This window comes from Neopsephotus bourkii, unplaced genomic scaffold, assembly GCF_033783945.1.
Source record: "Neopsephotus bourkii isolate Nb327-2 ecotype Australia unplaced genomic scaffold, CSIRO-AGI_Nbou_v1 NB_1292, whole genome shotgun sequence".
Lineage (NCBI taxonomy): Eukaryota > Metazoa > Chordata > Aves > Psittaciformes > Psittacidae > Neopsephotus > Neopsephotus bourkii.
The window spans coordinates 558,641-582,581 of record NW_026901776.1 but is presented as its reverse complement, the minus strand read 5'-3'; the positions used below and the strand labels follow the sequence as shown (position 1 = coordinate 582,581).

The 23,941-nt window shown below is 51.3% G+C and overlaps 1 protein-coding gene across 1 annotated transcript; it reads left to right on the top strand.

Annotated features, from left to right (window-relative positions):
* The first annotated feature begins 18,223 nt into the window (after positions 1 to 18,223).
* Positions 18,224 to 23,597, top strand: IRF2BP2 (interferon regulatory factor 2 binding protein 2). The gene is made up of 2 exons (XM_061365680.1): positions 18,224 to 19,588; positions 19,835 to 23,597. The coding sequence occupies exons 1-2, from the start codon at positions 18,556 to 18,558 to the stop codon at positions 20,548 to 20,550; spliced, it is 1,749 nt and encodes a 582-aa protein (XP_061221664.1). The 5' UTR covers positions 18,224 to 18,555; the 3' UTR covers positions 20,551 to 23,597.
* Positions 23,598 to 23,941: the final 344 nt, after the last annotated feature.

The window sequence follows — 23,941 nt, the reverse complement described above, 5'->3', positions numbered from 1 at the left end:
TCTGAGCAGTAACTGACTTACCTTGTATGGGTGGAAGCCTTCTTGACTTCCAGTCGTCAAAGGCTAATCTCTCTGAGACAGAAAAGAAAAGCAAAACCACAGAAGCTGCAGGATGTGTGGCTTAATTTTTACTGTCAAAACAGTTATTTGAACCAACCCAATGATATATTAAAAAAGCCATATTTCCATACTGTTTTTATCTTGGACATAGAGTTTAGAGGATTTGAAGGATACATGGATCTACAGGCCACACTGTAATTCATATGGGGCTGGCCGCTGAAGTGACACATGCCCCCATAGCCTGCATTGCTCCTGGAGCTCTGGCTGAGGCTGGAGGGCTGTTGTGCCGTGGCCTGCAGCAGCCTGCTCTCCTGCGAGCACAGCCGGACACTGGTTCACATTCCAAGGCTGGTGCCAAAGCAGCACGGTGCAGAAGCCATGCATGGGCTTGTGCCCCAGTGGTGCAGGCAGCTGGGGCAGGGGCTCCATCCTCTCCATGCCATGTTGTCTGTGCCTGTGACTCACACACAGCCTGACTCATGAGCCGGTGTGGATTAAGCTGTAATTTGAAGATGCAGCCGCCTACATCAGTGCGCGCTGCTCCTCTCCTGGAGGTGGCAGAAGCGAACGCGTTCTCCGCCATCTCGAACCCTGGGCCGGACGGGCTCGCTCGAACCCGAGGTGAGGGTAGGTTAGCGTGAAGGCGCAAGCGAGCACACCCCTTGCTGCAATAAACCCGGCAGAGGAGGTTTCCGCACCGGCTCAGCGGGTGGAGGATGAGTGCCTCGGCTCCTGCCACCATGGCTCTCCCAAAACCCCTGCCCAATGCCCTCGCTGGCCCTAGCAGCCAGGGCAGGTCTCTCTGCTCACCGCACACACCACAGGGCTCCTCTGGCACCTAGGACCAGGGCAGGTGTCTGCCAGACGCTTGACTCAGTGCCCCGAGGCTCATAAGCACCATCTCTCTTGGCATTTGCATTGCCCTGGAAAATCATACTGGGGCTAAAGAGCTAGAAACATTTGCACTGACATACATTTAACTGAAATAGCCAATTAAACTAAATGATTTAAGTGAAAATCAGACAACCAGCAGAGCCCAGGGTAAGATTGATCAGGATTATTTGTGAGCTCCCACACACATTGCTGTTGGAAGAGCCAAAATTATGTACCATGTGCTTACGCTGGCTCTGGGGTTTTTTTTCTTGCTGGCATTAAACCACCTGTTGGAAGACAGACTGTGCCTTATCCGGCATAAAGGCAGCCAGTACAGCGTTAACTCGTCAGCAGCCTCTGAGCAAATGGAAGCAAGCATTTGTAAGGGATCAGCACTTTGCACCAGGAAGCCACCATGTTTGTGATACATCACTGGAAGCCATAAACCCAGATTTCTTCTGTCAGCAGCCCACGTGTGCAAAGCTTTAACTAAAATGGTTTAACCTCGGCCCTTTCATTGAAGCAGCAGCACAATCCCTTCGCAAAGGGCAGGACTTAGCTTTGGGTTAGTCATTGCTTTTGGTTTACACTTCACAGTTTTATTTGATGCGGGAGCAGATAAGCAATGCATCTGCTCCATCGTATTTCCCCAGCGTCTCTCCCTTTGTTCTTTCTGCCTTTTATCCTGCTTCTGCAGGAGAAGCAACCAGTCTCTAGCATTTAGCAGTGCCCTTACCAGACACTGTTGTTAATTCTCTCGCTCAGAATTAATTTCTCCTTTGTCTGCCTGCACTAGAAGGGTCTGTGGAATTTGCAACGGTTTCTCCCGAAATGAGAAAGGGGAAGAAAGAAACCCCGCAGCCATGCATGTGGCAGCCTTGGCATTCCCACCCCACTCCCCTCCCTGCTTGCTGCTCTCCCATATTCAGGTTTGGGGTGTGCATGCTGAGTCACTGCCTGGGGTTAACATGCTCCAGCCTTGCAACAGCAAACACCCATTAGTGGAACAAAAGCGATGTTGACAGTTAGCAGTGCATAGCTAACTCTGATTAAAGGCCAGCTTGTGTCTTTGGGGAAGAGGGATGGAGCAGGGAAACAGGGGCGGATGCCCAGGGGAGCCTCAGCACTCTTCTGGCTGACTCAGCCAGAATTGGCCCTGCAGGTGTTGTGGGGCAGCTCCTGCCCTGCCCCACACGGACTGGGGGCCAGCCTGTCCTGTGGGTGCATGGCAGTCTACCTGGCCCTTGCAGAGTTCCTATAGCATGTAGGTCTGGTGCCTCCAGGAGCAGCCCTGGGCTAGGTCTGAGCTGGGCAGGAAAGGGCAGGCAAATCAAGAGATGCTCCTGCCCATGCCACGCGCAGCAAGTCTGCCAGCTGGGACACACATTTGCTCACTGGGGTAGCGTGCTTGTGAAAGGAGCTGCTATAGGCATGAATATTTACATTTCCTTCCAATGGATATCAAGCCAAATTCCACATCTCGGTTCCAGAGTGAATCAGGATGGTCGGACACACTGGTTCAGAGAACAGAAACATAGAGGTAAGGCCAAATGCTAATGCCTTCCTCCAGAGGGGATGGAGTGCCTGGCTGCCTTTCTAGCAATCAATTCAGCAGAAAGAGAGGGAGGAATGGCAGACCCTGCAGGCTACCAGGGCCTTTTAAATCTTTGCTTGGAGGGCTCACCTGGCAAAGCTTTTCCTGAGTTCAGCAAGTGCCTGGTGAACTCCTCTGCCCTGTGACTCTTCTGCAAAACTCCTCTGCTGGGGTAATGCCACTTGTCTCTGTGAAATACTGCTATTCCCCTGGGAACACATGCTCTGAGCATGGGGCAGGAAGGAAAGAGGCAGCCAGACCATCTCACCTTCTGGCATCTGCTTAAAAAAGGGCAGGGAGGTGTGTTTATACATTCCCTTCTCTTTTTCTCTTGGCTGCCTAAACTTGTCCTGGGCCCTGTCTGGATGGCTGGGTAGTATGTCCCTGGATAAAGGCCACTGTATCCCAGTGTGGTCCTCCAGCATGGCCCAGCACCTTCATCCTGACTACTGGCCTGCTGAATTTGGCCTGTCAAGGTACTTCCACACCAGTGCTGGCTTTCCAGAGCAGCCTGCCCACACTGCAGTTTGCTCTGGTTTGCCCAAGCTGGGCAGCCCCTGTAGAAGGCAGCAGAAACGTGAAATGCAGCCAGGCTGCAGCAAGCCATCCCCAACACCTGATCTGATGCCTGGAGAAATGTGTCCTAACCCTGCTCCTTACTGGCACCCATGTGAGCTAATCCTTCCTGGTGCATTCCCAACCCTCCTTTTTCCTTCCTTGGGAAAGCTGTCCGCCTTCTTACCCCACAGTGTTGTCACCAGGTGGCTGAGCTGACACCCATGGGGAGACTGGGACAGTCACCACTGCCCTGAGCTGGGCTTTTGGGCTGCATGGGCAGGCCAGCATCAGGGGCTGCCCCGGCTCACACCTCAGGAACTTCCTCTGCAACCTAACAGATGCCCACAGCAAAGAAACAGAAAGGAAAGCAGAAAAGGAGATGGCTGCAGGAAAGCATGTTGGAGGGCTACTGCTGGCTACTGCCAGCTCTGCTGGGGCTCCCCTTCATGTCAGGACTTACCTCTACTGCTTCTTGCAGCCTCTTCAGGCTGCCTCTCCAGCAAGAAAGCAAGCAGTGCTACTGGGGATATTACTGCACAATGGGAAAAGCAGCTAAAATAGTCTCTGGGTGTGATGCTGAAGAAGTCGTCTTCCTACGGTGTCCTGAACACCAATACTCTTACAGAAAATGAGTCAGCCCTCTTCGGGCTTTTTTCCAGAGGCCCCTCTGACTAATTCTGCCCAAAACAGGCAGGCTGACCCTGCGCAATGGTGTGACAGTGGCAGACAGGACTTGCTCACGTTTGGGTGGAGGCAAGGGAAAACTGTTCTACAGGCCTGCCCAAAAAACTCCTCAGGCTGCCTCTGCCAAAAACCACACCAAACATATGGCAAATGAAATCGCTGGCAGGGAGCTGGCTTGGAAGGCAAGAGTGTTTCAGCACTGTGGACTGCTCGTTAGCTGGCCTGAATTTACACCGCTTTCAGCATCTCCATATTTAAGGAAGAGAAGGCAAAGAGGAGGGCAGTGACAATTTCTTATGTATGCTTTTGATGCTTTTCCATGCATGCTATTTTGATGGTGATGTTAGCATAGTCCCATTGCTTGTCACATCCCATAGTTAAGAGCAGCACGGCAGAAGATATCTTCTCCTTGTATGGCAACAGACTCCCGTGGAAAAGCAGACAGAAGGGTTTTCTCTCTCAGAACAGGAGCTCTGCCGATTTCACCATATGAGTGTCCTGTACATTTTGCAGAGATGATGAAATCATGTACAGATGGGATCCATCTTAACAAAGGCTTTTATTCACAGAGCAGGTTTCTCTGCTGTACATGTTGGGCCACATTCCAGCTTGCATAGCCATATCAACCAAATGTATCCATAGAGCCAGACAAATTTCCAAGCAGATTCCAAAGGAGACGCTCTGCCCCTGCTGTTGTGAGCAGTGTGACTTCCTTCTGCAGCACTGTGGCCCCCCATGAAATCTGAGACTCAAGAGTCGTGGCAATAAACATGTCTTTCCTCACACAGCATTCTTCACAGGGACTTAAATACCCCATACTATCTCCAGGGCATTTGAAAGGTGCTGTGGAGAAAGCATGGCAGAGCAGCATGACCCTAAGAGCAAGAATCTAGAGGTGCCTGGTGTCTTCAGTGATTTGGGAGGCAGCCATAGCAATAGCTGCAGTGACTACAGCCGCAGAAAGAGGATGAAAATAGAGCAGCCAAACAGCAGTGCCTTTTCTTGAGTTTTGAGTGTCATTTTTCCTCCTGGAACTGGACTAGTGGAGTGCCAGGGGAGAGCTTTCCTCCACATCCATAAGCAGCTTTCCACTACCTTTTGCGTGTTGCAGCTTGGGAACTCAACCTTTCTCCAGCCCTACCGCCTCTCCTACTCCTCCCATGCATCTGTAGGCCATGGAATACTTATCCTACATTGCACTGGTGAGGGGCTTTTGTAAGAGAGAGCAGGGAAGCAGACACCTCAAAGCTGCTGCTCTGCTCTTGCTACAGCGTCTGACTCCATGCACACACCTTTCCAGGGCTGAGTGATCTCATAAGCCAACAGGATGACCAAACCCCAGATAATCTGTTTAACAACCTGATCTGGACATTAAAAATGGAAGGCTGATCAAAGTTGCAGAGCAAACTTTTGGGCACAATCCAGCAGCATGCCTCAATGAACCCTCCCCCCTGCCTTTCTTTTTTGCCATACATTCAGCACTCAGTCAGTAGTGCCTTAAAACATCTTGCTAGCTACCCACACTCAAAAGAAGAGCAGCAACAATAACAAATGGAAATATATAGAGGGATGACTTAAGCAAGTTTGGAAATCACTTCTCATATGAAACACTCCTTTAGTCACAGGCACAAAAAGGCATCAAAATTCCCTGCCTCTGATGTAAACAGCAGAAAGAAAAAGTCATCTGGAAGGACAGGATGATTCATGCTGAGGACCTGACTCGTAATATTCATCAGTGTTGAAACTGTCTCTGGAAGATGACTACATGTGAAAGCTGCACCAGCGAAATCCTGGCTTCTGCCACGAGAACTATCATTAATGGCAAAGCGGTGTGGTGCGACTCCAGTGCCACAACCCTTGCTCGGGTGAGTAATCATAAGTCATCCAACCAGTCCCAGCTAAAACAGCAGTGTCATTCAGGTAAGACTGCTTTACATAAGGGCAGCAGTAGCAGGCTGGAGCACTCTTAGGTTTTGCAGCCCTCTTCTATAGCAAAACAGAAGGTTTCTTCTCAGTCTTGCAAAAACTCTTTCCTTACAAAGATGCTGCTCAAGTTGAGCACTTGAAGAAGACTGGAAAATTTGGCCAGCCTCCCTTTATGTTAATCACCCTAACTCAATGGTAACAGGGCAGAAAAGGCTGTGCTGACTTTATGCATTGTTAGGAGATACTTTCCCCTGCATATCTGAATCTGTTTACTTAATCTTCCAGGTCTTTACCCATGAATATTAAATTTCTTGATCACTATGCATTAGGAGTCATCTTTGTACCATCTGTTTGTGTTTGTCATCTAACCCTTGTAAATAATAAAATGTACTTTGTTCTCAAGTTCATGGATCCTAGCAGGAGAGCAATTACCATGGAGGAAAAGTACTGTGTGAAACTATTGGCAGCAGCAGGACTTTGTTTTAGCTCCCTATCTTGCCACTTTACAATAATGAAGCAAAAGCCAGTACCTGCCCCAAAAGCTGTGCTTAGCCCCCGTAGCTTCCCTAAGGGCCCAGAAGAGATGACAGTAAGAGTCTACACCCCTGAAAGTGAAGTGGGTGCCCTAGCATATGCTTCTAAAAGAAAGCAATGGCAGAAGAGAAGGCAAGCTGCACTTCAGTTGAGCAGCCTTTCTGAACACTGGGCATGCCAATGAGAGTGAGCTGCCCTGCTTGGGCAAAGGTAAAACAGGGCTTGACTGTAATGGCTGTGGCTGTTTAATAGAGTGGTCTGGGCAGCTGGCCTGGGCAAACTCTCTAAGAGGTACTGGCAGGGAAGAAACTGAGGAAAAAATGGGTAAATGAGCAGCTATACAAAGTTGATCTCAGACTTGGGAGTGCCGTTAAAGGAGTGAAATAGGCGCCCATCGGCCGAGAGGTAAAGTTCAGTGAAGGGCAGGCAAGTATCAAGGGAAACATTGATAAAGTGAAGTTGTTACGATATAAAATGAATCCTTAGAGGGAGCTCTGCCTGAAAATTTTATTTGATCATGCAGTGAGGACAGCCCTCCCACATATTACTGAGGTTCAATTTCAACTTTATCAATGCAGATAAACATGCACTTCCCCTAGGAGAGCGGTGCTGCAAGAAGAAACATGGTCCACAGCTCAAGACCTCTATGGATAGCAAAAGCTGGATGGCAAACACATCTCTCAGGCACAGTGCCTTGCTGGAGCCAGGCAGAGACATACCCTGTGGCACACTCACAATGATTTACATCGCCTGAGGATTGGCCTCTCTGTGCTCTTGTAAATTAACCTATATGCCAAGCAACTATCGATAAGCACTCAAATTGTTGCCATCTAGTTAAAACCTAATGTAGTTGGTTAAAGAAGGGATAGCTTAAAAGATTAAATGCAATCATATTATTTCTATCCAACATGTTGGTAGCAACAAATTTAGGCAAGAAAAAGGTTGCCAAATATTTGTTTTACTGGAAGAGTTATCTGGGCTTGGACAAGATACCACTTGCCACTCTGCTCGGCCTTGCAAACATCCCACACTAGGAGGTTACCTATTAAGTGATAGACAATATATCTTGTTAATTGTTAGAGCATGATGACCTTAGACTTTGCCCAGGTATTTAATAACACCATCTGCCGTCTAGGTCTACACTACTATTATTTTCATGAGGATTACTCTTCTTCCTTCACAAACAAGGCTGTAATAACAGTGCTAAAGGAGAGCAGAGCAGCATGGTATTTAAACCCAACTGTCCAAGTAAAACACACAGGAGGTGCAGCTCACCCAAAAATCCCAGACGCATTGCCTTGAATCTAGAAATCCCGATGTGCTGAAGGCCTGGGGGCTGTGATCCAGCCTTGCGGACTGCCCTTGGGAAAAACTCCTGTGTCTTGGCTGAGAAAGGGCCTGGAATGAAATCCACCCTTGTGCAGGCTGCCAGATGCTTCCCTCTTTCTGTCACTGTTGCTGTTACCTTCCCCAGAACAATAGTGATGGTCCAAAGGCCACCATTTAGGAATCCCTGTGCCTTCAGGGATTTTTCTAATTGATAATGTGCATTTCACACCAAATAATCACATTTATCTGGTTTTATATCTGTATCTATTCTGTTCCTGCTGACAGCAATGTGATTTTGGGCTTTGGCTTCTTAAGAGAACTCAGGGGAGGGAAGAAAACGGTGAATTTCTCCGTGCAGCTGGTGTCTTCTGATCGATGTTTCCACTGCCTTGTGCAGCCCAGGGTTTCATGTGAAGCCATTCCCAGTGAGCCAGGAACCTGAGCCTACTGGATTCAGTGACAAGAGTCCTAACGACTGAGATGAGTCAGTTTCTCACTCTGGAATGATGTAATTTTTGTGCAAATAGTCTTTTCTTCCTAATAAGAAAAGCTGAAATATGGTAGCTGGTGAGCTGCCAGATGATGGAGGAAGCATTAGAGGTGTGAACACCAAAGTGCTCCAAAACACAAGTCAAACAGAAAGCCTAGATTGTATTTTTAATTAAAAGTGCACATTTGCACTGAAGCTTTTTAAACTGTTTTTCTTTTGTTGTACTGCTTACTGGGGCATGTCACTCTACTGTGTGTATGAGGGATACAACCACTGCGAATCCCCCACACTCTCCAGCTGAATTCCTGTATCAGACCTAACAGGAGGAGTGCTTTACTTGGCACTCTGTTGCAACAGAGAGGTCAAATATGAAACCAAACATATGAATGTAATTAGGAGGGTATGTAAAATATGGGGGCTGGATGTCTTGACAGTGTCCGAAGCAGGCATGTCTTGACATGCTGTTGGTTAAAAAGGATTTGAAGTATTCCAGTCTGTCAGACGGTGTATCTGGTTACATCTGAAAAGAGTTTCTTAGTCTTTTGCTCATATGATTTTTCTCATCTTTCAGGTGTAGAAGCTTGATTCTGAAAGCCAAGCATGCAGAAACACTCGACTCTTTTTGAAGTACACGAAACAATATATTTTTGTTACAAATGCTAGTTTTGGCAGAAGATGTGAAAAAGTCCAGATTCTCCCTGTACTTGCCCCTTACCCATTCTGAGCCAAAGAGAGCTTTATGGATTTTTATATATGCATATAGCAGCTTGTGATTTATTTTATTTATTTTTTTTTACCATTTGCAAACAGAGAAATGGGTATCTTCATATTGCATACAGTTGAGTGGGGATTCTTCTGTTGTTTCACAGATGACAAGGGAATGGCCAAAATCTATGCCAAACGTATTTACAAAAACCTGTCTCTGCCCTTTGCCTACAATTTGCATTTTCTTTTAAACCTTTCCAAGTGAAGCAGTAGGCAAAACCCCCGGCAACTAAAAGTATGTGCAAGGATGCAGAAAGCTTTAGAATACATTTCCACACCCTGCTGACCTATTCATCAAAAAGTCTGCCAAAACACATAATTCTCAGTATAAAACAAATTCAGAAGAACCTCGCTTGCATTAGCCTACTCCTTTCCAGGTAGCGTGCCACTGCAGGCTCTCCCAGCGGAAGAGAAGCTGATCCCATGATGTGACTTTTCTGCCATCCCTGGGAGTTTTCCCAGCTCCTCGGTGGAAGGGTGTGCTGGCAGAGGAAACCCCCCTTCCACACCAGTGGTAGGTCAGGCTGGGACTCTGAGCCGAGCCAAGCAGACACTGGTCCTCTGGACAAGGCAGTGAGGACCTGTCAGCTGTACAGGCGCCTGACCTCATGTTAACCAGTGCTGTGCTTGATCACCCTGGGCCGGATGCCATCCTGGTGCAAATTCAGTGACTTAGCAGAGCTGCTCCCAGTGGGAATGGTGCCCACTGTGTTCACTGGTTTCCTGAGGCCAGGGGTGGTGAGCAATACTAGGTTTAGATGTGCCTGGATCCTTCTTTTCCCAGCTCCCTCTGTTTGAAACACCATCCTGGTTCAGGAGCTTGGCGCAAACTCATTGAAGTTCCCACAATCCCAGAGAGTGTTTGTGGAGCCATAAATTTGACAGCAATGGCTTCAGAAGAAACATAGTCCCCCAAATTGAAGTAGACATGAGAGCATTTTTCTCACCTTGCACCTGCATCCCACGTGCCAATTTCCCAGATTTTAATACAAATCCCCATTTTATATTCTGTTGGCACACACATATAAATGCTCACACACACACACAGAGCATGTTTTGTACCAGCTAGAAGCTATGCCCAATGAGAATAAAGCAAAAATCATTCTGTTAGTTAAATACATTTATAGCACAACTGAGCCAAAAGGACATCTCCACAGAAATGAGGAGGTGCCCTGTGCAGAGGTTTCCCTACATGTTGGTGATGGAGGCGGGCTTGCCATCCCTCTCTGCAGGGGATGGGGCCCAGCTTTCAACCTCCTCAGGAGCTGGTGGGGTGTGGGTGCAGCATGAGGGGCTCCTGCAGCAACTGCAAACCAATGCCACTGCTGAGGTCCCTCTGCAGCCACCCATCCTGACCTGCTCCCTTCTGCCCCAGAGGCACCCCCGAGAACTGGGATGGGCACTGGGGCAAGTTTAGCTATGCTGCTGCTATTGGTGCTGTGGGTTTGCTCCAGCAGCTGACTGGCATGATGCAGAGGGCAGCGCCGGGCAGAACTAAGCAGCCAGGGTGAGGGAGAATGGCACCACTTTTGGTGCCAGCACCAGTTCAACATACCCACCAGGGCAGAGCCACAGCTGTACTGCACACTCTGTACTGGTAGCTCATCCAAGGCCATCTGGATCAAAGGCAGGATAAGATGGTGCCCAGGAGACCAGGGCCAAACTCCTCTCTTCAGCGTGGTGCTCTAGGGTGGTGATTTGGCCTGCTATTATGTAAGATTTAACAAAAGCTCTATAACAAAACTATTTTAAGTAAGAATGTTAATTGAAGGCTGAGTCAGGCTGCAGCTAGCACAGAGATGTTTTTGAGAGGCTCATACCCTTTTTCATTTGGTCTGTATTTTTTCTACTTAATTACAATGTGTGTGGAACAGCAGTTGGCAGTAATAGTAACCGGAGAGGGAAAATGGATGATGAAGGTGATCATCCTCTTCCTTCTGGATCAGCTATTGAAACCCATCCTGGATCTGCGATATCCAGAAGTTACTCACCTCTGAAGCTGTGAAGGGAAGTAAAGCAGAGGACTTCCTCTGACTCTTGGGCCACATGTCCACCACAGCTAGGGAGACAGCTGGAGGGGCCCCAGTCAGCACTAGCTGACCATGGAGCAAAGAGGAAGCTGCCTGGTGCTCCTGATCACGCTGGACTGCATGCTGAAACTGCGGTGAGATGTGTTAGTTGAGGGACATGTGTTTGGCATCTTCCAGGTGCAGTGAATCAGCAGCAAGTGGTGGCTGTGCAAGCAGCCTCTGCAGCTGACCCAGCGAGCTCACCAGCAGAGCCATTCCTTGGGCATGACACAAGGACTTCAGCAGGCCCCATTATGAAGATGACTGGTCCTCAGTCCCGCATCCAGTTCCATTTGGGAGACTAAGTGATACTCAAGTCCCTTTGGCAAGTTCCTTTAATGACTGAAATTTGGAGGAGGAGACCGAGTTTAATTGCCAGTTCCAGCACAGGTCTACCGGTTATTAATAGTGCTGATGTTCTTTTATCAAGCATAACTCAACTGTACCTCCCAGCAGGCACCTTTTCCTGGAGCTCACATGAGCAGGAGGCATGTAGGTGCCTGGAAAAGGGATGTGTGTGGGTTTTTTGCTTGGAAGTACAAGTGGACAGGATGAGGTAATGCAAAACAGCTCTGCTGCTTAAGTTCACAAATGCATCATCAATGCCTAAACTTGTAAGTACTGCTCCTCAGCGTTGCTATACAGTAGTATACTACACATACGTCAGAATGTACAAGAAGATAAAAATACCCTCTTTCACTTGTTTTTACTTAGCGTATTAAACAGCAGCGAGCAAAAAGGTAAGGTCAGGGAGGAGAAGAACATTTGCCTCTGTTCTGACTGCCCAGACTGCTCCATGACGTGGTCCCCACAGAGGAGGGGCGTTGCTTGGGCATCTGGAGGAGAGAAAGGGAGAGAAATGAGAGGCAGTGAGTGCCAGTGGGCCCAGAAACAAACTTCATTTCCATTTTTCTTTTCTCAGATTTGGGCACAACTTTGTTAGCTCTTGTTACATTGCAAAATTGAAGTAATATATCAGAAATGCAGGCACCCCAACCATACCTCAGTGTGCCTGGAACAAACCAAGGCTACAGCCTAATGTACCAGCTTGCAGCCTGCAGTGCTGAAATTCCTCCTGAAGGAAGAGTGGTCTGTTCAAGAGACTGCTGTAGCAGCTGCACATTGCTCCATATGTTTCCGTGCTTCCCCTAAAAAGCAGCCCCCCGAGGTGGGGGGATAAAGGAGAATGGGCAAGAAGGGCACCAGCATGGTGCATCTTGCTACCCAGACAGGTGAGCATCAGCTTCTGGTAACTATAAAACCCTAGCAATTGCTAGATAATCAAAGAGAGAATCCATCTCCCCTTTCTTCTATCCCTGCAAGTCTCTTTGAACTAACCAATGTGCATGGAGGACAAACCTATTGGCATCTGCTCCCAGCCCCTCCAGGCGCCCATGCCCCATGGGGAGAGCAAGGCAATCACCAGGAGAACAAAAAAGGTGGGACTGCAAAACCACCAGCACTGCCTGGAAACCTGGTCAGCAGCAGCAGAGACTACCTTCAGCTGGGCTGCCCCCCCCCCAGTGGCAGTCCTGTCCTGCCCCAAACTGTGGGGCTGGCAGCCACTGCGGTAGGGAGCCCTTTAAGGAGGGCAGCTCTTCTGGTGGGCTGGAAGGTGACTTGCCAGCTGGAGCTGTCAGCAAGACACGCTTTGCTGCTTCAGGGGGACATCTTGGCAACGCAGGAACTCCCACACTGGAAACAGCTTTAATAGCTCTGGCCCAAGCTTTGAGAAGGTCTGGGCCTTGGTTCTGACTTATTTTGTGTGAGGACCTCGCTGCCAGCTCCCCCACACAGGGAAAAAGTGCTTCCCACATGATTTTCCCAACACAACCAAGAAAACCCTTAGCGCACCCTCCCTGAGGCAACTCTTCCTGCTTTGCTCGGGCACACCAGCCCTTCAGTGCATGCAGAAAGGGAAGCTCTGCCCCTTCTTTGCAGCCACTCAGTACTTCCCATTCTTCACCGACATGGACTCAGGGGGATGAGTTTGACTGTTGGAGGCTGAAATAGAAGGAGTTTAGAGCCCTGTGTAAGTTTTTCAACAGATGATCTGTTTCTGCTCTTATTTTGTAATGTTTCCTGTGAAGTCCTTGCCCCTGTCCCATTTTTGGAGGGTGCTTGGAAGCCTGTTGACTCCTGCGCTGAAGGCAGGGAGCAGAGCCGGCGCGGTGTCATGTAGGGGTCACAGCTTCCCAGGCTTCCTGTTTATTTTGGGAAGGGGTCACCCGGCCAGCCGGCCACTCTGCCTGCACCCCAGGAAGTCCCCAGCCACCGCATTCCTGCCCCCCTTGCCCATGGCCACAGACAATTGCTGACTGTAGCTCGCAGTGCAGAGCACCAAGGCGGGGTGTAAATGGGATAACCCGACATGCCTATTTACCCCGCCTGGGGATAAGGGGCGGAAGCTTTTCCACATCAATTGCCCTTTCTTCTGGCATCTGGAAGTATCCCTCTGAAGTTTTTATTTCTCTTCAGAGGGTAGTAACCTCTGAATTTCTCAAGTTTCCATGATGTTTTCCTCTCTGCTTTTTTTCTACTGCTATTTGAAAAGAGGGTGTAAAGTCAACTGCTCAGTTAAAACCAGAATTGTTTCCTTTTCTAAAGAAATCATGCAGTTTTTGCTCCAAACCGCCTAGGTTAGAGCCCACCAATGCAGCAGAAGCTATAGCATCCAACTTCTCACTCGCACTGCAACCCCCTGGTAACTAACTCTGCCTAAACTTTCCAGAGCAAAAAATCATAGCAGAATAGCAGCACACATAGCATCTTCATATTTTGAGAGATATCTGTGAACTAACAGCGCACCAGTGTCCTGCTGCTGTTTCCTGTTCTCGGCAGGCTCTGCTTAGGTGCCTGACCACTCTTCAGAAACCTACACCAAACACCACATTTTGAAAAATGACTGTCTTCAAGGAGTTCATAAAGGCCCCAATGTATAGCAAAAAGCAGACCCTGGGTAGCTGCTCGGGTCCCTCTTAATCCTGCAGCACATCCTGCCTTGCAGGGAGCAAGTGTGGTGACCTCCCTCCGGCCTCAGAGGAGCATCTTCTGCCAGTGCCTCTGTCAGCTCCTGCCATCAGCAGTCAGCTGCAGCCTGCAGGGCAGGGCAGCCGTCAGCACACCGCTGATGAGCAGCTCTCAGGGAAGCGCTGTCATCCTGCAAGCATGTAAGTGCACATGGCTTTACATTCATAGTGATGCTCCTGTGAATAAAGTTATAAGTGGTTGTAAATGTCTGCAGGATCAGTGGCTTACTGTGAGCCTGTCCAAAGCCTATTTATGTCAACAGGCTGCACCTGATGATACTCTTGTTTGCATCAGTATCTCCTTTTTCCCTCTATGGTACTAAATAAAACACTGCTGGATGGAGATTGTTCTTTTTTTCCCAAGATTTCTCTCCTTCTAGCGTGCCATGAGTCTGGCTTTGGGACCAGCATCAACACGAGGACAGGACAGCATCTGATTGCAGGTCATTGACTCGTACATGTCAAAACTCATACCTAAAATGTGTGCAGGGGGACTCACTTTCAAAATGATGATAATTCAAAATTACAATCAACAGTTACAGTGTTTCTAAAATGGCTACCAGTAGCTTATTCTTACAGGCAAACATGGGCAGCTGTCTACAAGCAAGATCCATCAGTTGCTTTAGGGGCTTTTGAACTGTTGTCAAAAATCACCTAATCTCCACCTAGGCAAGAAGCCCATTGAAACCTGGGTTCTTTCAGCTTTCTGGAAAATCCACTGGAGCAACCTCCCATCTCCCATAGGAATGAAAATGGCAGAGACGCCATAAAGTCAGGAGGTCCCTGGAGTAGAGGCAAGGCCCCTCCTCTCCGCACAGACTCTACAAACATTATACCACATATGTAACAACGGAACACCTGGCTGTGCACTGGCAGAGGCTGTGATCTGCTGTCAGGTTTCTGCACGGTGAGCTTGCAAGTATTGCTTTCAGCCACAATGACACTGCTGTGGTGGGCTTACTGGCCCCAAATCACCTGCATCTGACCAAACCCAAACCTTCAAGGCCTGTTCCCACCCTCTCCCCTCCCAGTTCTGGGAAAGCAGCCTCCATAACTTGTCACAGATCAAAGGAGAGGTGGTAGCACCCTCCAGCATAATCACCTTTCCCATCTTAGCTCTGGCCATTTTGCTAGTACCCTGCAGGACTTCTGCCTCAGCAGGATGCAAATAAGACCCAAGGAGGAAGCAGTGCCTACCTGCAGGAGGATGTGGGGCAGCTCTCAATCCGTAGGGTAAGAGGAATGCCGAGGGCAGGGAGCAGGTGAGGAGTGCTGGTTTGGACACAGAAGGAAGGGCAGGCCCCACAAAGAGTATGTGTGTGAAGTAGAGGCTGTGGGGCACAGCTCTGCAACAAGGGGCTGTGTGCAGTGGCTGCCACCAGTGCGGAGGAAAGGCAGGAAGGAAAATAGGACCCTCAAGGGAGGGAAGAGAGGAGAAACACAGCAAGATCTCAGTGTGGTTCATTGAAAATAGCCATAAAACACAGGGTGAGAAGGGTTTCACCATGGCATTGATGTGGGGGGATCACCTTGAACAGCTGTCACACTCCAACCTCTCCTCCCCCTTCCTTCCCCCAACCATGACACTGGGCACAACCAGGAAGAGGCAAAGGCCTCCCACACTGTGCTGGGTCCCCATCCATGACACCATGGTGCTCCTCGTCACCCAGACCTGCAGACCTGCATAGCCCCAGTGCCCCATCGGGTGCCCTCCTCCACTTGCCACTCCTATCTGTAGCATTGGCATGTCATAGCAAGGGGCTGTAGAGATCAGAAACAAAGGGATGGTTTCTGTTTCAGAAAAAAGGAACAAGAAACAAATGCATTATCCATTCAGTTCCTGTGGAGTTACTGCTGTAACAGTCAGCAGCTTTGAGCACTTTTTTTTTGTGATTTGATACATAAACTACATTTCCTATGTAGCACTGCCACTATTATTTTTACCAGCTTTTTAACACAGAGCACAGTAAAATGTATGGGTTTTTTGCCTTTTCCACCAGAACAAATTCAAATTCAGCAAATGCGGCAAAGCCAGAAGACAGCTCATCTCGACTTTTCCAAGCAGCTAGTTTTCATGAGAAAGAAACGAAAATAAATAGAGATCACATTTTCTGTCCTGCAGTTAAAAGCCTGCCACAGCTGAAAGCTTTGCTTTCTCCTTCCCCTGCAGCTCATGATCTGAAATGTGCAAACACAGAGTTTCTTGGCTTTCCACCAGTATATATAAATATATGTAATTTTTTCCTTCAGAGAACCTGGAGGCTAAAGCAAGAGGCCAAAGGAGTACGTGACTAAAACATCCAAACTTCCTCTTTCATAAGCCATCACATGATGAAGTGCAATTACAATTCCTGCCTTGTCCCTGCCAACTGCAGGCGCATTGCCTCACCCGAGAAACCCAGTTTCTTCCCCCTCTATGTGTGTGTGTGAGTGTGTGTGTGCAGGCAGCAATCGCTGCAGCCGGCTTGGCGAGGCTCCAGCTCCGGGCTGGAGAAAGAGGGCAGTGGGTGGAAGACGAAAACAAAGATCTGTTTACTTAGCATGCATGGATAAAGCTTCTTTCTAGCCGGGGAGGGGAGGAGGGAAGAGAAACAGCTTTAAAGGACTTTGATGCAATGTGAAAGGCGGGCTGCTCGGGAAAAGAGAGCCGAGGTTAACCCTTGGCTCCCCGGGGACACGTCGGGGCCGCTCCGCGGCCGAGCTGTCCCCTTCGCCTTCTTCCTGTCCCGGCCGGCTGCTGCAGAGCCGTGAGAGCTCCGAGGGCAGCAACCGTGGCCGCTGCCCCGACGTGCGTGGCTGGGTCAGGAGTCGGGCCGAGCTTTTGTTTTGCTTGTCAAGAGCCCGGCGCCTCCAGGGCGCTCAGCCGGGCATGCGGCTGCAAAGTCACCCTGCCTGGCACGGGGGCCGGTGCTGGGAGCCACTGCCAAGACGGGGAGGATGGCGGGGCAAGGCAAACCCTTCCCCGCCGCGGTTCACCGGCGGCCTCACCATACAGTCACCGTCCCGGAGGGCGGCGGGGAGAGCGCGGGGCCTTGGGGAACACCGCAGCCCCGCGCCGGGCCGTGGGCAGCAGCAAGGACGCGGTGCTTCCCGCACGGCAGCGCCCCGCCCGCCCCGTCGGGCGGCTGCCAGCCGTGGAGAGCCACCTCCTCTCAGCGGCTGCGGACGTCAGAGCTTCCCCGGCCGGCCCCCGCCTCCTGCCCGCCCTCCCTCCCTCCCCCCCGTAACCTACATAACGCAGTGGGCAGGGCAGCCCGACCGCGGCGGTCGGTGGGGAGCAGTTTCTGCTGTGTTTACACTGGCCCGGTGGAGGCTTGCAGCCGGCCATACTTCCCGGGTGCGCTCGGTGAGCGGTTGCTTCACCTCCCGAGGCAAACGGGAAGAGCAAACACCTTCTTTTTCTCCCTGCCTTCCCTACGCCATGTGTTTCCGTGGGGATGCAGGCGGCAGATAAGCGATTGGTAGCGTGGAAGGGGGATAGGGAAACATGTCTGCAGGTTTTTCTTTTTCGAGGAGGAGGCGGCGTGTGCTTACGCTCTGTGAATTTCGCTAATCTGCATTAGCCGCTGTTCTGTGGTCGAAAAGGACAGGAACTCTAGAACGTACTATTTCCTGTGCACAATGAAAATAGTTGGGAAAAAAGAAAAGACGGGTAATCGTTGTATTCATGATGGTGCCTCCTGCCCCGGCGGGGAGAACAAAGCCGGGCACCGGCGGGCGGCCTCCGGTCTCTGCCCGGAGGTGGCCCGGCCCGGCCCCGAGGGGCATGGGGGGGCACCCGCAGGCGGGGGGCGCGTCCGGGGCGCCGTGCCGTGCCCAAGGTCAGCACCCGAACGGGGAGGGGGGACAGACACACACTGAGCCCCGCAGTGCGGGAGGCGCCCCGCGCATCTCTGGGTCCGCGGGTGGCCGGTTTCGGTAAAGCCTCTCAGCGGTGCAGGAAGCAGTAATAAAAACAGTAATAAAAATAATGGCAGAAGGGGGGATCCGCAGCACACCCCACGCCCTGACCCTCTACGCTCCCACAGCCCTCCCCGAAGGCGAGACGGGGCGGGGGCTCAGCGGCCCCCCGGCGGCGGGAGGAACCCCCGGTGGCGCTGCCGGGGGGCGCGGGCAGGGGCCGGGGCCGGGATCGCGGCGGCGGGGCGGAGGCGCCCATCGCGCAGGCGCGGCCGGCACTGTCGAAGAATCGAGGCGGCGGCGCGCAGAGGCGGCGGTGGCGGCTGGAGCCCGGCACGGCGCCGCCGCCAGCCCCGGCTCCGGCCCCCGCGGCAGTCCCCGCCCCGCCCGCCCCGCAGCGCCGCGCCGGCCCCCGCCGCCCCGTAGTAGCCAGCGAGCGGGGGAGCCGTGCGGGCGGCAGCGGACGCAGCCCTGCGCCAGCCGCGCCGCGGAGATGCGCGTCCCCGCCGCCCTGTGAGCGCCGCCGGCGGAGACGGCGAGGGGAGCGGCGTCCCCCGCAGCAGCTCTGCCTGCCGGGGCGCCCGCAGCGCCCCGCTTCAGCGCACGGAAGAGGAAGGCGAGGGGGAGGGGGCCCGGCGGACGGTCCCGCGGCGGCCGAGCCTCCCCGTCGGGACTCCGGTGGCGAGGGGCGGAGGAGGCGTCGGCCGGAGCGGGGGGCGCTCGCCGCTGCCCCGGGAACGGGACATGTCGTCGGCGGCGGTGGCGGCTGCTTCCCGCAGGCAGTCGTGCTACCTGTGCGACCTGCCCCGCATGCCTTGGGCCATGATCTGGGACTTCACCGAGCCCGTCTGCCGGGGCTGCGTTAACTACGAGGGCGCCGACCGCGTGGAGTTCGTCATCGACACGGCGCGGCAGCTGAAGCGGGCGCACGGCTGCTTCTCCGAGGGCCGGGGCCCGCCGCCGCCCCACTCCAAGCAGCCGCCGCTCTCCGCCAAGGAGCTCCTGGCGCAGCAGCAGCAGCTCGGCCACCCCGCGGCGGCGGAGGCGGCGGCGCGGCCCCCGCCGCAGCCCCTGGAGCGCTACTCGCTGGCGGCCGAGCGGCCGCCGCCCCGCCTGGGTGCCGAGTACGGCGGCGGCCGGCAGGTGAACGGCATCTTGGTGCCTAACGGCTTCCCCAAGCCCGAAGAGCCGCCCGAGCTCAACCGTCAGAGCCCCAACCCGCGGCGGACGCACGCCGTGCCGCCCACCCTGGTGCCATTGGTGAACGGCGCCGGGCTCCCAGCCGCCATCAGCGGCCTGGGCAGCCGTGCCGCCGCAGCTGCCGCTGCCTCGCTGGCCGCCATCTCCGCCGCTCCCGCCCCGATGGCTGTGCCCGTCCCCCAGCAGCCGACGGCGGCGGCGCAAGCGGCGGGGCAGGCGGCAGGGCAGCCCGGCGAGTTGGGGCACAAGCGCCCTGGCTCCGTTTCCTCCTCCTCATCCTCGTCGGGCGGCGGCGGCAGCGCGGCGGGGGAGCACGACAGCGGCGCCAAGGAGAAGCGGGGATCGGCAGAGAGCCTGCCAGCGGCGGCTGCTGCAGAGCTGGCCGCCGAGGGCAAGGGCCGAGCGGGCGGCGAGGAATGGCTGGCCAAGCCTAAGACGGTGCGGGACACGTTGCTGGCCCTGCACCAGCACGGCGGCCACGCCGTACCCCCCTTCGACAGCAAGTTCAAGAAGGAGCCAGGCATGGCGGGCGGCAGGCTGCTGGGCTACGAGACCAACGGTGCTGTGGCCAAGCCAGGTGAGGCGGCGGGGTCCGCGGGGTGGCGGGCAGGGCTGGGGAGAGTAGGACAGGGCGAGGGGGAGCGGTTCTGGCGTGTGGGACGGGGGCTTCGGCCCGACAGCCTGTATGGCCGGGGGTGGCCAGGGAGAGGCCGCAGCTCCCCGTTTGTGTGGCTGCACGGCTGTAGCCCGCGTGCTCGGCAGTGCGTTGCGACTGCGCTGCATTCTCACCCTTCTCCTTCCTTGCCTCCGTGTATCCTTGCAGGGGCCCGGGCCGCCCGGAAGAGGAAGCCTTCCCCCGAGCCGGAGGGCGAGGCGGGACCCCCGAAGATCAACGGGGAGGTGCAGCCCTGGCTGCCCACCTCGTCGGAAGGGATGAAGCTGCCGCTGCCGGCCACCCCCTTCATGTCGCCCCCGCCGCCCACCGCCTCGCCCCACTCCAACCGGACCACGCCGCCCGAGGCGGCCCAGAACGGCCAATCCCCCATGGCCGCCCTCATTTTGGTGGCGGACAATGCCGGGGGCAACCACGCCTCCAAAGACGCCAACCAGGTCCACTCCACCACGCGGAGGAACAGCAGCAGCCCCCCCTCGCCCTCCGCCATGAACCAAAGAAGGCTGGGCCCGGGCAGGGAGGTGCCGGGCCAGGGGGCCAACGCGGCGGGCGGGCTGGAGCCCGTCCACCCCGCCAGCCTGCCGGACTCGTCCCTCGCCGCCAGCGTCCCGTTGTGTTGTACCCTCTGCCACGAGCGCCTGGAGGACACCCACTTCGTGCAGTGCCCCTCCGTCCCATCCCACAAGTTCTGCTTCCCCTGCTCCCGGCAGAGCATCAAGCAGCAGGGTGCCAGCGGGGAGGTGTATTGTCCCAGCGGGGAGAAGTGCCCCCTGGTCGGCTCCAACGTGCCATGGGCCTTCATGCAGGGGGAGATCGCCACCATCCTGGCCGGAGATGTGAAAGTGAAAAAGGAGAGGGACTCGTGACTTGCCCGCTGTCGATGCCCGACGTCACCTTGAACTCGAACTGCTCGAATTCTGTATATACCTATAAATATATATATAAATATATATATATCTCCAAGACAAGGGAAATGTAGACTTCATAAACATGGCTGTATAATTTTGATTTTTTTGAATACATTGTGTTTCTATATTTTTTGAAGACAAAAGGTATGTACTTATTATAAAGGCATTTCTTCTAATTATCCTTTTTTTTTGTTTTGGTTTGGTTTTTTTCTTTTTTTTTTTTTTCTTTTGCCCTTTTGTTATAGCAACTATTTGTTGTGCTTCCCTGGTGACAGTTACTGTTCAATGTAGGCTGTGACTTGCGCTGCTTTTTTTAGAGAGCACTTGGCAAACCAGAAATGCTTCTAGCTGTATTTGTATGCACTTGTTTCTTTTTTTTTCTTTTGTTTCTTTTTTTTTCCTTTTTTTTTTTTTAATGCCAAATACACTTTCTGACATTGTAAAGATTGCCTTACTGTCTGTGATTCCTTATTCCTGGTCCCTGTCCTGTAGAGCTGGTCGCATGCAGCTTGGTCTGAGGCAGATGGGGAGAAGAGTGGCTAGCCGAGGTGGGGATGCTCTTTGCCACCCCGCCGGCCGGGCGAGCTTAGGGAGCAGGAGGGCTTTCTCCCAGAACTGCGCCGCGGCGGCTCCGGTTGCGATAGCAGAGCCGCCACATCCAGTCCCAAATTCTTTTGTGTTTCTCAAGGGAAGTTGCCTGCGGAGTAGGGTGTGGAGAGGTGTCTGAGCGGCGCTGTTGAGTTAGGGAGTTCTGGGTTGGTTTGTTTTTGGTTTGGTGGTGTGGTTTTGTTTCTTTTTTGTTTTGGTTTTTTTTTTTTCCTAAAGGCAAAGTTGACCGCAGTCCACGTGATCAGTTGTAAGAGTACAAAACTGCCTTTATTCTCCAGTTGCTTACCATAACGTGGAGTTTTTAGAATGAACTTCAGTTACACGATTGGCGAAGGCACCAGCGTAGCACTGTCATCTGTGAAGGTCTAGAGTGTCACTTCTGGGGCTTTTGTGTATTTGGAAGTGGGGGAGAGGCTGATTTACTTTATTTTTTTTATTTTTATTTTTTATTTTACTTTGATTTTCAGATAGTACAGGTGGACTTTGAGTTTGCTTATCAGTCACCTCGAGTGCTGTTGCTACTGTTACTATCGATGACCCGGTATTTCCAAGTAGTGGCAGGTACGGTGTGGTACAAGTGACAGCGGTGACTGAGGCTCTGCCAGATTGCCCGCGGACATATCAGTGACAGCCTAAATGTGGGTGGAGGAAACCTGTAATTTCCTTATTACGTGTGCTTGAAACAAACCTACTGCTATTCTTTGAAAATGAAAATATAAACTGGTTGAAATGAAAGCTATTAGGGCTGCACATAATGGCCCTGGCCCTGCCTTTTAAGCTACTTTGGAGAACTCTTTTTGTAAAGCCACTTCTTTTGATCACGCTTCTGCATCACCAAGCAGACTTCTAAAATCAATAAATCATTGGTTACTAGAAATAGTTTGAGTCTTATAGTGATGTTTTCGTGCTGTTTATAGTATGTTGGCAATGCTGCAGCTGTACGAGCCCTTCTGTTGAGGTGTTTATAACTTGGTTATAAGTGGCTGTTCCTGAGCAAGAGGGTGGCGAGGTTGTCCCTTCCCGGGGATGGACTAATAAACACTTTCAGCATCGGCAGAGGAGGAGGAGGAGGAAAAATCTGTTCAGCCAACTATAAATTGAAGAATTTTGGGTGCTATTTAGTCAACTGTTCTTATTGTGATAATGTTCAGACTACAATTGAATGCAGAGTAGATCTTTTTTGGAAGACTACTTTTTTTTTCTTTTTTTTTTTTTTTTAAAGAAATGGTCATTATTAGTATTTGAAGATCAGAACTGCACATGCACAGTGATTTTTTATGAAGTGTTTAATGAGCACACCCACTACATTGTGTTCCGTATTACAGGTCAATGTAATATTAGATAAGACTTGCATGATAAACAAATCCATTGAGTCAATATTACGCTTTAAAACTTATACCTATAGTCAAGATTGGTGTCTTATGTAAACACATTTAGCCAATTTGAAGAAAACGCACATTATATATATATACCTATATATATACCTATATATATAAAAAAACAACTGTAAAGGATTCTTTGGAACCACTATGATCTGTGTAAATGTGTATTTAGGCACTTTATTAAAAAAAAAAAAAGATTTTGAGCTGATAGATGGTAAAAAGTTCTTCAAAGTTGCTTGGCATAATACCTCCCATGCGATGAAGTTCATGTTTTTGATTAAGGTTGTATCCCTACTCTTACAAAAAGACGCAAAACCAAAATCCCAAAGCCTTCCTAAAAAGTCCCCACCACACCCCATTTTGTGTTATCAGCCCAGCTCTAAGCCTGCCAAGGGTGAGTCCTGCTCCTAACAAAGCATATCCTTGTTTTGGGCCAAAACCACACCTTGGTGTGACTGGGCAGAGAGGCCCATGTGGAAGTGGACCTTCCTCCTCCTCCTCCCCCCCCTCGGCTGCCCTGCTTCTGCAGCTCTGTGACTCCTGGAGAGGATGGAAACTTCCTGGCCGGTGATGCCAGGCAGTGGCCTGGGAGACACGTAGCTGGAAAAGAAATGGCCTGTGGTGGCTATGCTCTGTCAGCTGACGTTCAGCCTCCAGACCCTGGCCAAGTCTAATCTGAACCATAAAGCTTGTGAACTGCAAAAGGAAACCAAAACAAAGTAAAATAAAATGAGAACTGAGGGTGTTCAGACATAGCTCATTTTTCTCACATTCGAGGTTGCTTTTTTTCTTTTTGGTTGCTTTACTCAATTACAATAATGCTCCAGTGGATTCTCCCTTTATACCAGTTTATTAATTCCTCGGCTACAAGCTTTTTTCTGTTTAGTTTTTTTCTTTTTAATCATTATTATTTTGAAGTGCTTTAGCTGCAACAGTGCTACTGTTAATACTCCTTTCTAAACTTTTTAAAAGGTGATACTGTAATTTGTGTAGTATTAAAAGTGTTTTAATGAAGACCGTGTGATTACTATTCCTTTTTCCAAAGCTATTTTTTTTTTGTGGCAGATCACCTGCATGGTGCTCGTGTTGATAGCCACTGAACTAACCTGTTGCCGTTTTCACATTACCTTTTTTTCCTCCTGGTGCTGAGTGTAAGGAAACTAAGAGATTTAAATACTTCTTGCTTTTTTTTGTGTGTGTGTGTGTGTGTAAAAAAAGGAAACTTGAAAAAGCTATAGTTGCCAAAGGGCAATATTTTTTCCCACCACTTTTTTAATGCTATTTCTGACACTTACTTGTAAACAGGTAACAATGAGGGGCAAGAAGGGGTACATGGGGCTCATGGCTGCTGCCCTGTG

Coding starts and splice junctions, on each gene's coding strand:
- IRF2BP2 (XM_061365680.1), top strand. CDS start 18,556: ATGTCGTCGGCGGCGGTGGCGGCTGCTTCCCGCAGGCAGTCGTGCTAC. Junction 19,589..19,834: donor CGGTGCTGTGGCCAAGCCAG/GTGAGGCGGCGG, acceptor GTATCCTTGCAG/GGGCCCGGGCCGCCCGGAAG.